At 28.5% G+C, this 15,931-nt stretch overlaps 2 protein-coding genes across 2 annotated transcripts; both read left to right on the forward strand.

Annotated features, from left to right (window-relative positions):
• Positions 1-10,808: 10,808 nt before the first annotated feature.
• Positions 10,809-13,384, forward strand: LOC113554770 (cell death specification protein 2-like). Its single transcript, XM_026958745.1, has 3 exons — positions 10,809-10,881; positions 10,962-11,146; positions 13,220-13,384. The coding sequence occupies exons 1-3, from the start codon at positions 10,809-10,811 to the stop codon at positions 13,382-13,384; spliced, it is 423 nt and encodes a 140-aa protein (XP_026814546.1).
• Positions 13,385-13,932: 548 nt separating this feature from the next.
• Positions 13,933-15,894, forward strand: LOC113552491 (cell cycle checkpoint protein RAD17). Its single transcript, XM_026955363.1, has 3 exons — positions 13,933-13,982; positions 14,230-14,263; positions 14,431-15,894. The coding sequence occupies exons 1-3, from the start codon at positions 13,933-13,935 to the stop codon at positions 15,844-15,846; spliced, it is 1,500 nt and encodes a 499-aa protein (XP_026811164.1). The 3' UTR covers positions 15,847-15,894.
• The last annotated feature ends 37 nt before the right edge of the window (positions 15,895-15,931 follow it).

Here is a 15,931-nt window from a genome sequence, read left to right on the forward strand (position 1 = left end):
AATGAGCAATCTTGGTTAACCAAATGAGCAAATTGGTTAACCAAATGAGCAATTTTGATTTAACTACTTTTTTTAACCAAATGAGCAAACTGGTTAACCAAATGAGCAAATTGGTTAACCAAATGAGCAAATTGGTTAACCAAAAGAGCAAATCGGTTAACCTAATGAGCAAATTGGTTAACCTATTGAGCAAATTGGTTAACTAAATGAGCAAATTGGTTAACCAAATGAGCAAATTGGTTAACCAAATGAGCAAATTGGTTAACCAAATGAGCAATCTTGGTTAACCAAATGAGCAAATTGGTTAACCAAATGAGCAACTTTGATTTATCTACTTTTTTTAACCAAATGACCAAACTGGTGAACCAAATGAGCAAATTGGTTAACCAAATGAGCAAATTGGTTAACCAAATGAGCAAATTGGTTAACCAAATGAGCAATCTTGGTTAACCAAATGAGCAAATTGGTTAACCAAATGAGCAATTTTGATTTAACTACTTTTTTTAACCAAATGAGCAAACTGGTTAACCAAATGAGCAAATTGGTTAACCAAATGAGCAAATTGGTTAATCAAATGAGCAAATTGGTTAACCTAATGAGCAAATTGGTTAACCAAATGAGCAAATTGGTTAACCAAATGAGCAAATAGGTTAACCAAATGAGCAATCTTGGTAACCAAATGAGCAAATTGGTTAACCAAATGAGCAATCTTGGTTAACCAAATGAGCAATTTTGATTTAACTACTTTTATTAACCAAATGAGCAAACTGGTTAACCAAATGAGCAAATTGGTTAACCAAATGAGCAAATTGGTTAACCAAATGAGCAATCTTGGTTAACCAAATGAGCAAATTGGTTAACCAAATGAGCAATTTTGGTTAACCAAATGAGCAAATTGGTTAACCAAATGAGCAATCTTGGTAACCAAATGAGCAAATTGGTTAACCAAATGAGCAATTTTGATTTAACTACTTTTTTTAACCAAATGAGCAAACTGGTTAACCAAATGAGCAAATTGGTTAACCAAATGAGCAAATTGGTTAACCAAAAGAGCAAATCGGTTAACCTAATGAGCAAATTGGTTAACCTATTGAGCAAATTGGTTAACTAAATGAGCAAATGGTTAACCAAATGAGCAAATTGGTTAACCAAATGAGCAAATTGGTTAACCAAATGAGCAATCTTGGTTAACCAAATGAGCAAATTGGTTAACCAAATGAGCAATTTTGATTTATCTACTTTTTTTAACCAAATGACCAAATTGGTTAACCAAATGAGCAAATTGGTTAACCAAATGATCAAATTGGTTAACCAAATGAGCAAATTGGTTAACCAAATGAGCAAATTGGTTAACCAAATGAGCAAATTGGTTAACCAAATGAGCAATCTTGGTTAACCAAATGAGCAAATTGGTTAACCAAATGAGCAATTTTGATTTATCTACTTTTTTTAACCAAATGACCAAATTGGTTAACCAAATGAGCAAATTGGTTAACCAAATGAGCAAATTGGTTAACCAAATGAGCAAATTGGTTAACCAAATGAGCAAATTGGTAACCAAATGAGCAATCTTGGTTAACCAAATGAGCAAATTGGTTAACCAAATGAGCAATTTTGATTTTAACTACTTTTTTAACCAAATGAGCAATATGGTTAACCAAATGAGCAAATGGTTAACCAAATGAGCAATCTTGGTTAACCAAATGAGCAAATTGGTTAACCAAATGAGCAATTTTGATTTATCTACTTTTTTTAACCAAATGAGCAAACTGGTGAACCAAATGAGCAAATTGGTTAACCAAATGAGCAAATTGGTTAACCAAATGAGCAAATTGGTTAACCAAATGAGCAAATTGGTTAACCAAATGAGCAAATTGGTTAACCAAATGAGCAATCTTGGTTAACCAAATGAGCAAATTGGTTAACCAAATGAGCAATTTTGATTTAACTACTTTTTTTAACCAAATGAGCAAACTGGTTAACCAAATGAGCAAATTGGTTAACCAAATGAGCAAATTGGTTAATCAAATGAGCAAATTGGTTAACCTAATGAGCAAATTGGTTAACCAAATGAGCAAATTGGTTAACCAAATGAGCAAATAGGTTAACCAAATGAGCAATCTTGGTTAACCAAATGAGCAAATTGGTTAACCAAATGAGCAATCTTGGTTAACCAAATGAGCAATTTTGATTTAACTACTTTTATTAACCAAATGAGCAAACTGGTTAACCAAATGAGCAAATTGGTTAACCAAATGAGCAAATTGGTTAACCAAATGAGCAATCTTGGTTAACCAAATGAGCAAATTGGTTAACCAAATGAGCAATTTTGGTTAACCAAATGAGCAAATTGGTTAACCAAATGAGCAATCTTGGTTAACCAAATGAGCAAATTGGTTAACCAAATGAGCAATTTTGATTTAACCAAATGAGCAAATTGGTTAACCAAATGAGCAATCTTGGTTAACCAAATGAGCAAATTGGTTAACCAAATGAGCAATCTTGGTTAACCAAATGAGCAAATTGGTTAACCAAATGAGCAAATAGGTTAACCAAATGAGCAATCTTGGTTAACCAAATGAGCAAATTGGTTAACCAAATGAGCAATCTTGGTTAACCAAATGAGCAAATTGGTTAACCAAATGAGCAATTTTGATTTATCTACTTTTTTTAACCAAATGACCAAATTGGTTAACCAAATGAGCAAATTGGTTAACCAAATGAGCAAATTGGTTAACCAAATGAGCAAATTGGTTAACCAAATGAGCAAATTGGTTAACCAAATGAGCAATCTTGGTTAACCAAATGAGCAAATTGGTTAACCAAATGAGCAATTTTGATTTAACTACTTTTTTTAACCAAATGAGCAATATGGTTAACCAAATGAGCAAATTGGTTAACCAAATGAGCAATCTTGGTTAACCAAATGAGCAAATTGGTTAACCAAATGAGCAATTTTGATTTATCTACTTTTTTTAACCAAATGAGCAAACTGGTGAACCAAATGAGCAAATTGGTTAACCAAATGAGCAAATTGGTTAACCAAATGAGCAAATTGGTTAACCAAATGAGCAAATTGGTTAACCAAATGAGCAATCTTGGTTAACCAAATGAGCAAATTAGTTAACCAAATGAGCAAATTGGTTAACCAAATGAGCAATCTTGGTTAACCAAATGAGCAATCTTGGTTAACCAAATGAGCAAATTGGTTAACCAAATGAGCAAATTGGTTAACCAAATGAGCAAATTGGTTAACCAAATGAGCAAATTGGTTAACCAAATGAGCAAATTGGTTAACCAAATGAGCAATCTTGGTTAACCAAATGAGCAAATTGGTTAACCAAATGAGCAAATTGGTTAACCAAATGAGCAAATTGGTTAACCAAATGAGCAATCTTGGTTAACCAAATGAGCAAATTGGTTATCCAAATGAGCAATCTTGGTTAATTAAATGAGCAAATTGGTTAACCAAATGAGCAATATTGATTTAACTACTTTTTTTAACCAAATGAGGAAACTGGTTAACCAAATGAGCAATCTTGGTTAACCTAATGAGCAAATTGGTTAACCAAATGAGCAAATAGGGTAACCAAATGAGCAAAGTGGTTAACCAAATGAGCAAATTGGTTAACCAAATGAGCAAATTGGTTAACCAAATGAGGAAATTGGTTAACCAAATGAGCGAATTGGTTAACCAAATGAGCTATCTTAGTTAACCAAATGAGCAAATTGGTTAACCAAATGAGTAAATTGGTTAACTAAATGAGCAATCTTGGTTAACCAAATGAGCAATTTTGGTTAACCAAATGAGCAATTTTGGTTAACCAAATGAGCAAATTGGTTAACCAAATGAGCAAATTGGTTAACCAAATGAGCAAATTGGTTAACCAAATGAGCAAATTGGTTAACCTAATGAGCAAATTGGTTAAATAAGATTGATTAACCAAGATTGCATATTTGGTTTAATAATCAGTTAACCAATATTGCTCATTTGGTTTAAATGTCAGTTAACCAATATTGCTCATTTGGTTAAAAATAGTGGTTAACCAAGTGTAGTAGAATAAAATAGTGCGAGTAAGGCAATAAATAAAAAAAGAGAGAGAGAAGGGGCTATGATGTGGGAATATAAATGTATTGGTGAATTGGTAAAGTAATGAAATGATAACAAGTAATAGATATTAAAGGGGAAATAAGTTTGTGTATGATTTGAAATTAAATGCAGTTGGTTGTTAAATAATTGAAATCAAATACCCTATCTACATTATTTTATTCTGCTACCATTATATTATTGGGTCGACATGAAGCTACGTATTTAATTTTATATATATATATATTTGTTAAATTTCCACTTACCTTTTCGTCAACGGATGTGTTTAGGTGTCTCGGTGTTGTGATTCGATAAGCATTATTATATACGATCCGATTTACTTTATTAAGATAGATACTGAGTCGTTTGGGCTCGAGTATAACCTATATTGGTATATTAATGTTGCAAGATATTTAGAAAGGGTTGGATAGATATTAAAATTAGGATTTAGGATCATAGGACAATGTATTAATATGTTATTGGATGTCAGGCAGTATAAATAATTATACGAACGTTTTTAAGTTTTAAGTAATAAGGCCAATATACCAATCTAGGTTTATACTTAGAAAACGGGTAACCAACGCAACGTTACGAAATTAATAATAAAAAGGGTCTCAGTACGCGGAATCGAATCTTGTGCTGTTCTCGCGTGTCTTCAGTATTTCTTCGTGTTCTTTTGGCGGTGTTTCTGCTTGGAGCTTGTGTGTCGTATTGTTGAGATTTTTACACTGCACGCCTGCTGTGAGGGCGTTGTGGTTTTTATACGCGTTCTTCGATGATCTTTTGAATGTATATTTGCGGCATTTTTGATATAGATAATTTGGTCTGTCCGTAATTATGTGATTGACATTTATATTTTAAATTTAATTGTCGTAGTGTTAGTTCCAGTATCTTTGTATAATTTGATTATCGTGGTATTTATTTTAATTCTTTAATTGCGGTTTCATTGCGTTGATATGATTGAATGATAGTATATGGTACTTATATTAGTTTGGTCGATTGCTATTTTATCATCTCCTTATAGTTCGTAATTGTAACATTTATTTTAATTCGTTTATTGCGTCTGGTTCCACATTATCTAAGTAAGCCTACAATCGGAAATCTGCCTTATATATTTATTGGATTATTATAACTGTAATATTTATATATTACACAAGATTGCTCATTTGTTTAAAAATTGATTAATGAAGATTGCTCATTTGGTTAAAGAATATTTGCTCATTTAGTTAAAGAAAACTGGTTTATCATATTACTTATCTGTTTAACCAAGTTTGCTGATTTGGTTAAAAACATTTGATAAACATATTATAGCTCATTTGGTTATTCAAGATTGCACATTTCGTTAAAAAAAAGTTTTCAACCATATTTGCTCTTATGGTTTATCATTTTTGCTCATTTGGTTAAAGAGAATCTATTATTCTATCTTTTATCACATCTACTATTCTTTTTCCGGTTATACTGCTAGGTTCCTTGCTATGCCATAAATCTCTGCGCCTGCCTAATTGGAGTGTAGACCGCCAGGGATAAATGAAATATTGTATTTCCAAATTTAACACAATCTTGAAATTGAAAGGGAACTAATGAGATATTTTATAAAAATAACTATAACGAAACATTATATATGCAACATGTTACGTGTAAAAAGGTGTACATCAACGATTAACTTTTGCCATGGATAATAAATATGATGTATTTTTTTTTAGAATTTTTATTTGTGATATTTTTAATATATTTAATATCTACCATCTTCATTATAGTTAATATTAAAATAATTTTAAATACTTTTAATTTTATGAGTATGGCCTTAAATAAAGTGTTATTTGGCATAAAGTATAGACAAATTATTAAAATTATATTTAGTGTTATTATGTTGCTGATAATTATGCCATGTTCATCTAATTTATTTTCATAACAATATCATTACATTTTATAATATAATTCACGAATTACATTAGGCTTATGCAAAATTATTAAGTATTATGTCAGTTATTTTAATTACTTTAGTGGGCCAACAGGCAACAACTTTAGGTGTTGATAAAGTATGAAGAAGTCGTGTCGAATGAAGAAATATGCCAAATTATTACTGCCTAAGTGTTTTTTATTTTAAAATTATTCTAAATTCAAATGACAAGATTCTTATGTAGACTGGCGTGAAAGTGCACGCGCTAACTGTTAAAATCGTGTTTATTGGAGTCCTCTCCGAGGCTCCTTTATATAGTAGCATTAGTAGGTTTGCCTCGTCCTACTTCTCATGTACCTTCTATTCCAAGTACGTTATTAAATTCTTACGCTATCACGCATTTTTAGGATTCAAGACCGAAGAGGCTACGATCAAGTGCGATGATCGTATCACAATATGACGTCCGAATGACACTCTACCCACGCGCAGTATCTAAATCAAGTTAATTTTTATTTAAAGAATAATGCAAGAGTAATTAAAAATTTTAGAGTTCATTGTAGAAAAAAACAGTGTTTTTGATAGCTTATTGGTACTAAGATGTATCATTATAATTTTCCTGGTTATTTTCTTGATTGTAAAGAAAAACTATCTAATTAACAAGATTTTATGTCTGGAATTTTTTATTTTTGCAAATTAGAAAATTTTAACTTTAAACTAAGTTGTTACTTTTTTTTTAAAGTTAACTTTTAACTTATTGAGTTAACGAAAAAATATGAGTAACTTTTAACTTAATTTAACTTGATTATTTTTAAAATAACTTAACTTAACGAATTAAAAAAAATCGTTAACTTGCCTAGCCTTGGACTAATACTATTAATATAGGTATAAATAAATATACAATGACTATGACTAAGTTATAGTATTATGCATTGAGCACTTGGGAATAAAATATGTGACAATATTATGTCTTCCGGTTATCCATCATAATAAATATTTCTTTAGTCTTAAATGTTAATTTAATTTCTTATAAAAAATAATAACAGGAATAATAGCTAATACAAACATATATTCTTTCAGTTAAACAGCTAACTATGGCATTAAAGGAATGCAGGCTGCCATCAAAAATGAAATGTTTTTCTTTTCAAATTTAATGCAACCTTATATACATGTATACATTTATTTCACATTTCAATAATAAAATATCCATGTCAGCTTGATAATACTTATACATACTCAATTAAAGCTTTGATTTGAATATAAATAACAATAGCTGTGTTTTATCGTTTACTGAACCTAATTATGAAATAGGAATAACAACTTTAATTGGGTATGTGCCAACATTGTCAGGCAACAACTTTTTTTAACTTCAAACAATTCAAACTTCTATCAAGTAAAACGTAAAAACTGAAAAGTGTCGTATCAATTTTTTTAAGTTTATACTACTAAAATTTTATGTCCGGCGAAACTGTTTCACATACCCCATTTGTGTATTAATTTCACTATCTATATATGTTGTAATGTTGTATATATAACGAAATATTATTTTATACACGGAGCGGAAGTCAATAAATGCCGATTCAACAAAAATTAATAATGAAATTGTCGACGGCAACGACAAGAACGGAGCGATCAGGCAGTTGTGGTGTGTTACAGCTAACAGCTGTTTATTTTAATATCTTTTAATTATTGTTTCATTGTGCCATTATATATTTATTTTGATTAATATAACTATTGTTTTTATTCTTATATCGAGGTACGCACCAAAGCGTTTGTGGCGAGGAAATACTTTAGTAGAACATAGCAAGACACTATAATACCTTATTTCTCTTCCAGTACTCGTTATCGTGGTCAGTTGTTTGAAAGTAAAGCAACCTTAGACTTATAATGTATAAACCCTGCGAGGTCTTATTAAATTGTCCTTTGCGTAGTACTCGTTATCGTAGTCACCAAAGGATTGTTGAGTTAAGTGCTTACCGCAGGTATCGATACTACTTGTATGATGGTTTGAGAATCGGATACCGAGATACCTATTCTATACGTCAAAACATCGCGTGACGTATACGATAATGATATCAAGAAATTAAAAATTGATGAAACATCATGATTAGCAGTGTCCACTGTACAGTATCTATAACTAATTTGAGGTACCTATTAGCTCCTAAAATTATAGCTGCACTGATTCATAAACAATCTGTTGGCGTTTTTACCTTGGTAACTTTATGCTAGAATCTAGAATTATAAAATATGCATAAAGTAATACGATTAAAAAAATACTTATAATTAAATTTGTCTTTTTGATAAGGTAAAAACTAACAATAATTTATTAAACAGGACATGAATATAATATCATATATGTATGTTAAATATTATGTAGTTACCTATATATTATAGTATTATGTATCGCATAATGCGTTGTATAGAATAATATAATAGGATGGCTGATAAATAAATAATACTGTGAGCGTTTATTATAAAATTTAGTCATTGAATCTTTTTTGATGAACGTTATGTGATTTGTAAAACTCATAAAATATATTTATTATAGAAATAGGGTAAATTAGTAATTATTAAATGTCATGATATTTTTCGATGTCACCGTCGATAAACGCTATTGTGTACAGACGTTGGAAAATATTGCCATCCCATTAACAGTGAAAAGTGGTAAAGTAAATTACCAAATATATATATATATATAATATATATCCCTCAAACTATGAAATTAGTAGGAAGTCATTTAGATCGAGTTACTAATGATTATGGTGTTTGGTTTCACGACTGATAATTCGCATGCGTTTGCGTGTAAGCTGACATGTTATTATGCACCTGGCTTTAGTCATCGTTTATAGTTATAAACGATAAATAGGTACTACAATAATATAACGTTATATATACATATACCTATATATTATTATATAGTACAAACTATATATATATTATTAATTTAAATTTAAATATACATAGAAGTAGGTACAAAAAATGACGTTAAAATATAATATGTAATTAAGTAAAAATACATTTATATTTATGAGCATAAAATAAATATAGTACAAAATAAAGCAAAATATTGCTACCGAACGAGCAGTCAGTATCGCTGATTCCTAAATTGTATACAGTACCACTATTTGTTTTCCTTCACAGTACTGTACATTTGACAGTCACTCATAAATATTTAATATAATATATAACACGTCTGATATATTCGAATTCAAGCTTACTGATTTCGCGAGTTGGTATATTAAAATATAGTCATTCAAATGCTAATATTTGTTAAAATGTTGTATTTTATTATTAGGTTCTAACGTTTCCAAGTTCAACATAGAAACTACGAGTACTATAATAGTATAACTATTATATGAATTTAACTTTTGGTTTGTATATAATTTTATTAATTTCAAAGACTAAATTAATATAAACAGCTTTAGTCCTTAAAATACCATATAAGATAAAAACATAGCTATATACGAGTATACATTTATTCATTTAGATAACTACAAGATACCTGTTTAGTGTTTATAAATCTATTTATCATACAACGATCCTACACAATTAATATTATAGTGATTTACCACAATTTTGGGTGTTCAAACCTTTCTCCTCCTTTTTTTTATTTCATTTTAGAAAATCGAGTATCAGTAGATGTATAACCGTTAAATCATTAAACTATATATTATAGTGTATAGTATATATTATGTTTATGTATAATTATTAATTATCAATATAAATAGATATCTTTACATTTATTACTTAATAGACTATACTGTAGTAGTATAGTTTACATTAAAATTAATAATATATTATGTATTTACATCTATCGGTTTTTAATGGTTTTATTGTTTTATACAGGGTAATTTTATTTATCAAGCTAACCTAATTTTTTTCTTTTAATAATAATTTTATTCGAATTCTAGTTTTTAGAATTTTTAAATATAACTAATTAAAAGGAACATATTTTCATATACTTAAAATTGTACACCATTTAGTGTCCTATCGATACAAATTTCTTTTTTTCAATTGAAAACCAATAATTTGTAGGTACTGTAAATTATGAAGCAGATGGTTTTTTTTTTAATTTTAATGTATGTAAATCAAAATTTGAACGAATAGTTTCTAAGTTGTTATAATGTATATACTATAAAGATAATAATCCTTAAATATAGTTAAGCGATACTATAAAATACATGTAAAATTTAAATTTAATTTATTATATTATTATACTAAGACAATCTTTACTAAGTATAAAATGTAGATGGATTTATATAAATTATTAACATTTTAAAATTATATCTTAGTATAATATAGCTTCCATGTCTTTCAAACCTATTATTCTAATGATATATTTTTATATCATTTTTATATCCTTAATACATAAAGGTTAATAACTCATAAATTAATCATTTAAATCTCAATTTGGACATATATTATGATTACAATTTTTTTTAAATATCATCTAGGTACTAAAATATTATATAGGAGATTCTTATTTAAATAAACGTTTGTATTATCATAGGGTTATCAAGATGGAACATTTATTTAAGGAGATTAAATGGTACTTATACAAAATCTAAGTATTTGAAAACAAGGCCATTCATGATATTTAAAAATTCCAAAGATCAGAATTTGAATATATTCATTACCGAATAAAAAAATAGGGGTAAAGATGCTTGGCGTGAATCACCCTGTATAGTGAATGATTTAGTACTACTAATTTATAAATAACTATTTATATCTATGTAATATTTATTTTAATGTTTATTATTGGCAGCAAAAGGCAGTTTCCAGTAGGTATATCCTATAAAACGAAGTATAAAATCGTGCAACTGAATGGATTCATTGAGTTTTGGTGGAAATAACTCTAGAATAAATTGTCCGTCCTGTATAAAAAATAATTATAGTAGTAGGTATCCATTTTTTCTCATCATTCATTGTGCTATATATTTTTTTATACCTATATAATTAAATTAATTTTTTTTTTAGAAAATGACAAATTACATGACCATGAGTGCACTTATAAAATATATAGTGTGCAATCAACTCAACTTCGACGTCTGAAGAAAGATACTCCGAGAGAAAAAAAAGACGCGAAGTATTACGAAAAGAGAAAAAGGAACAACATGGCAGCTAAAAAGTCCAGAGAGGCCAAACGTAGAAGAGACAATGAAGTAAGTTCTTTTTAATAGATTTTGATTTGAGTTGTATGTAGGTACACGTATATTAGTATATTTATATATTTTTTTTAAATGTATTATTATAGTACCTACACAATCATTATTAAATAAAATGAGTGGTGAAGACATTTCGATTAAGTTTTGATGCGATTAGTGTTTGAGGAGTTAGCTTAGCGGCTTAGTCCCTAAGTCGAATTCTGAAGATCAATATAATATAATTATATAAAAATATTATCCAAAATCAAAAATATACTCAATGGCGTATTCAGAGATTTTCCGCTGCCAGCAGGCACTTCCCAATTTGCAACTATTTTCATCCCATTCCTTAAAAAACTTATAGTATACTTATACAAATAAATTCCGACAATTCCGTTATAGGTATTTTCATCTACAATAAAAGAAATGTCATTAATTAATATTAAATTATATGATTGTAGTTTTGTATCTATATACTTAATATATATATATTTTTATAATTTACAAATTAATTTAACTTAGAATAGTACATTTTATATTTTTTTCTTAATAAGATTTGCATCAATTAAATCTAAATCATTACATTTTTATGTTACCTAGTAGACGAGAAATCCGAAAAAACATTTGAGTTTTTTGAAAGCTAGTAGGTATCCATCGACCATCATAGTCTAATGTAATATAGTAGGATTTATTTTTTATTTGAGGCGAGGAAACGACAGTTTATTCATATATTTATATAGTTAGAAGTGTAATAACGTAAAAAGTTGATATATAATAAAGATGTGAAATTGATTCTTATTTTAAATATGTGCTATATGTATGTGATTTAATAATTTATTAATATAATTTCCTTACGTTATTACATATATTATAAACCTGCACCTTACCCGGTTTACTGGAACATCCGAATATGTGTATATTATATGAATATATGTGCTATGATGACGTAATGAGGTGACACAGGTAGAATTGGATCACTAGACGCATAAATCCAAATAAAAAACAACACTAACTTATTTATGTATAATAAGAACGGATTTAAATTGTCGCACGACGGAAACGGACTCTGGAGATGTTCATGAAAACACGGGTGCACATACACTGACAAGGGAGACGATTTGGTCAAGTCAGCCAGAGCTAGTGATGGGCTGTAGGCGGCCTCATCAAAGGCCTCCGCGTTTCCAAAGAACTGGCTTTATCCTTGGTTGCAGAGACCCTCATTGGGCCATCCCTTGTCTTTTTCAGCATACGAGAAAAGTCACACGCCCTACGCTTTATTGTCACAGACACGTATGGCGTTTCTGTGTGATCTAGTAATATAAATCGTCCCCTTGATCACCGATAAAAGATTTTATTTAAGTTTACCGTTATCCGCGTGCGGCAACTCGACCGTTACTAATTTATTATTTAACTCTTTCTGAAATTGTTACATTTATATGATATAAGAGTATATCATTACAGAAGTTAGAAACAAGGGCGGCTTATTAAAAGAATACTAGGAGCGACTGCTCCTGCCTTGAAAATGGGGAAAAAATATGCTTTAAGTCTAAATGCTTAACAGGTTTTTTCATAATTCATAACTGATTTTCCTAATCTTATTATTTTTTTGAAAAATATTAAAAACTGTAAGTGTCACCCCCCTCCCCCACCCGAGGGGTCGCATTGCTAAAGTTCTGCTCCAGGATAATGGTTCGGTACGGCTCTGCAAGCCGCCACTGGTTAGAAATAAGAGTACAACCCTATTAAAATATTCTAAAAATATTATCTACTTGTATTATCCATATTATAGGAAACACTATATTTGTTACTGGTTAACGATGAATTTTCTCGTATTAATTTATGTATGTTAAAATATTTTAAATATAATTTAATATAATTTATATATAATTATACAGGAGAAATAGGTACTCTATTTAATTTCTTATTATTCTTTGTAGTTTATACTAAATATGATTTAAATTTTGAAATGTATATGATACCAAAATATAATAATTTGAATTTTTGGACATAATTTAATTAGCAATTAATATTGTATTATACCTATACTTATACAATTAATATAATATAATACAGTGTATTATTTTTTTTTAGATGGCATTGAAATTATTTATTTTAGAAAAAGAAAATATGTTGTTAAAGTTCCGATTAAGCACAGTAACTGAAGAACTTGAAATTATAAAGAGAACATTAGTTTTTTACAATACAAATCAAGTTATTTGGACAAATAATGTCTTACCACCTTTTCAAAACAAATAACTACTAAATTAAGATATGAAAATGTGAATATCTACCAGCAAGTATAATAATTTACAATATTATATCGATTTAACATAATAAAGTCTGTTACTGCTATTATAAAATACGCATCCAATATTTTAATACCTAACTTTATTATTCTCAAATTAGTCAATTGTGTATTGTAGTACGGTTTTAAATTTAGGAATTTAGTACCTTATTTAATTTTGATATGAATTAGATCTTCAAATCGGTATCCTAATCAATACCGATTATCTTTATACTATAGACCTATATTCGTGGTTATGTTATATACCTACTACAAAGCATGAACTGAGGTTTAATGATAAAATGAAAATAAAAAAATGGATAAAATGCTATAAAGTAATATTATAATAATAAGTAATAAATACGGTAATTATCATCTAACGATCTAACAACTAAGATATCTTACTATCTAAGTGCTAATCACGATTAAAGATAATCTTTAATAAAATTGTGGTGCTAATAACCACAGCTGATTTATAGAATAAATTTATTCTTTTTATCTGTGATCTATGCTAATAAGCATGAAGATTAGAGATATTTTAAGATCTCTAATCTTCATACTAATAGACAAGTAATAACAAGGAACAATTATTTTGTGATAATAACATCAGTATCGGTATTGATAACAATATTTTAACAGGTACTGCATGATGATAACATATATATTAAAATGATTCCAAGTTTTAAATTATTAAGTATGATTTTTAAAGTAATCCAATGATTATTACTTATTTTTTAATTCTAATTAATTAATCTATTTATTAGTATTTTTAATCAAAATTATTTGATGATAAACAATAGTATTCATTATCCACCAGCTACGTTATTTTTGGATTTACAAATTTGAAAACGGTAAGTATTAGTCTCTTTATTTTAGATTAATTAACTGTTTTAATTATTTTAAGATTAAAACACAAATGTATATTTATTCATCTTAATTCAGTGTTATTTATTATTATTAAAATATTGATTTAATTATTGTTTTACAAAATATTGAAATTTTAAATTTAATTTCTTAGATAATGAGTCCTGAAAAAAAAGCATGGATTAAACCATCTTTTGAAGAGATTCCATCAACAATAAAGTTATTGAAGCAATCTAGTAAAAAAAGGCCTCTTTCTCAAAGTGAAAATAAAAATTCTGATTGGTGTACTATTTACACTCCTCAGTCTGTTTCTAAATTAGCTATACATAATGGTAAAGTAAAAGAAGTAAAATATTGGTTTGAAAATGTAAATAGCAATTTGTTGATTAAAAGTAAAATCTTACTTGTTACTGGACCAACGGGATGTGCTAAAGCAACTGCAGTGAAAGTGATTGCCAAACAGTGTGGTTTCATTTGTTTAGAATGGATAACCCCTATGACTACTGAACCAATTTATGATCAATGCACTAACAGTTATTGTTACCAAAATATACAAGACAAGTTCCAAGATTTTATTTGGGGTGCAACAAGATACCGTAGTTTAAAATGTGGTGTTTCTAATAGTCAATTTTTGTTGATTAAAGATATTCCTAATATTTTTCTAGATAAACCAGATGAGTTTCATGATATTATGATGCGTTTTAATGCACTCTCACAATTTCCAATTGTGTTTATAATTAACAATGAGAAAATTATACGTGATCTATTTTCTACAGAAATCTCAGAAAAATTGAAAGTGCAACAAATTAAATTCAACCCAATCACTAGAAAATCTGTCCTGTCTGTATTGGAACAAATTGTCAAATCTGAACAACAGAAGAATAAATTATTAAGGATACCTAATTCTACAGAAATGAATGCTATATATGATGAGACTAACGGGGATCTGAGAGCATCAATATTAAATTTAAGTTTTACTTGTATGAACGTCCAAAACAAAATCAGTAAAAAGTGTTCTATTGCTTCAATGGATCAGAGCCTAGATTTATTTCATTCTGTCGGTCGTGTTATATATCCAAAGAGAGAGGTGATTAACTCGCCACTCAAATTTAAATTTACTCATAACCCTGATAACCTGGTTGAAAATTTTGCAATGCAACCAAGTACAGTTTTGGGGTTTCTTCAAGAAAACTATTTAACTCGCTTCTCGAGTTTAACTGATATTTGCAAAGGAGCTGATGCAATCAGTACCGCTGATGTAATGCTAAGTTCAGATTTTATGTTTGGTGTTTCTATATATGATATTAGTTTGTCATCATTATCAGTAGCTGTCAGAGGATTAATGTTGGCAAATGAAAAACCCATCAAAACATTTAGACCTATTGTTAAGCCTAAACATTTCCAATATACTAATGATATACAAATGTATAAGGATATTAAAGGATGGTTTGATGATGTACATGAATCTCCAAAAAATATATTGTTAGACATTGTTCCATTTGTAAATGAATTGGGAACTGATAGACAAAAGAATGTAGCTAAAGAATTGTGGAGTTTTAAAAGAAAATAATGACTTAGTGAGACTAGAAATAATTTATATCCCTATAAATGTATTGTTTTATATGTATTTATTTATTTATACAAAATATAATTTT

Source organism: Rhopalosiphum maidis, chromosome 2 (genome assembly GCF_003676215.2).
Source record: "Rhopalosiphum maidis isolate BTI-1 chromosome 2, ASM367621v3, whole genome shotgun sequence".
NCBI lineage: Eukaryota > Metazoa > Arthropoda > Insecta > Hemiptera > Aphididae > Rhopalosiphum > Rhopalosiphum maidis.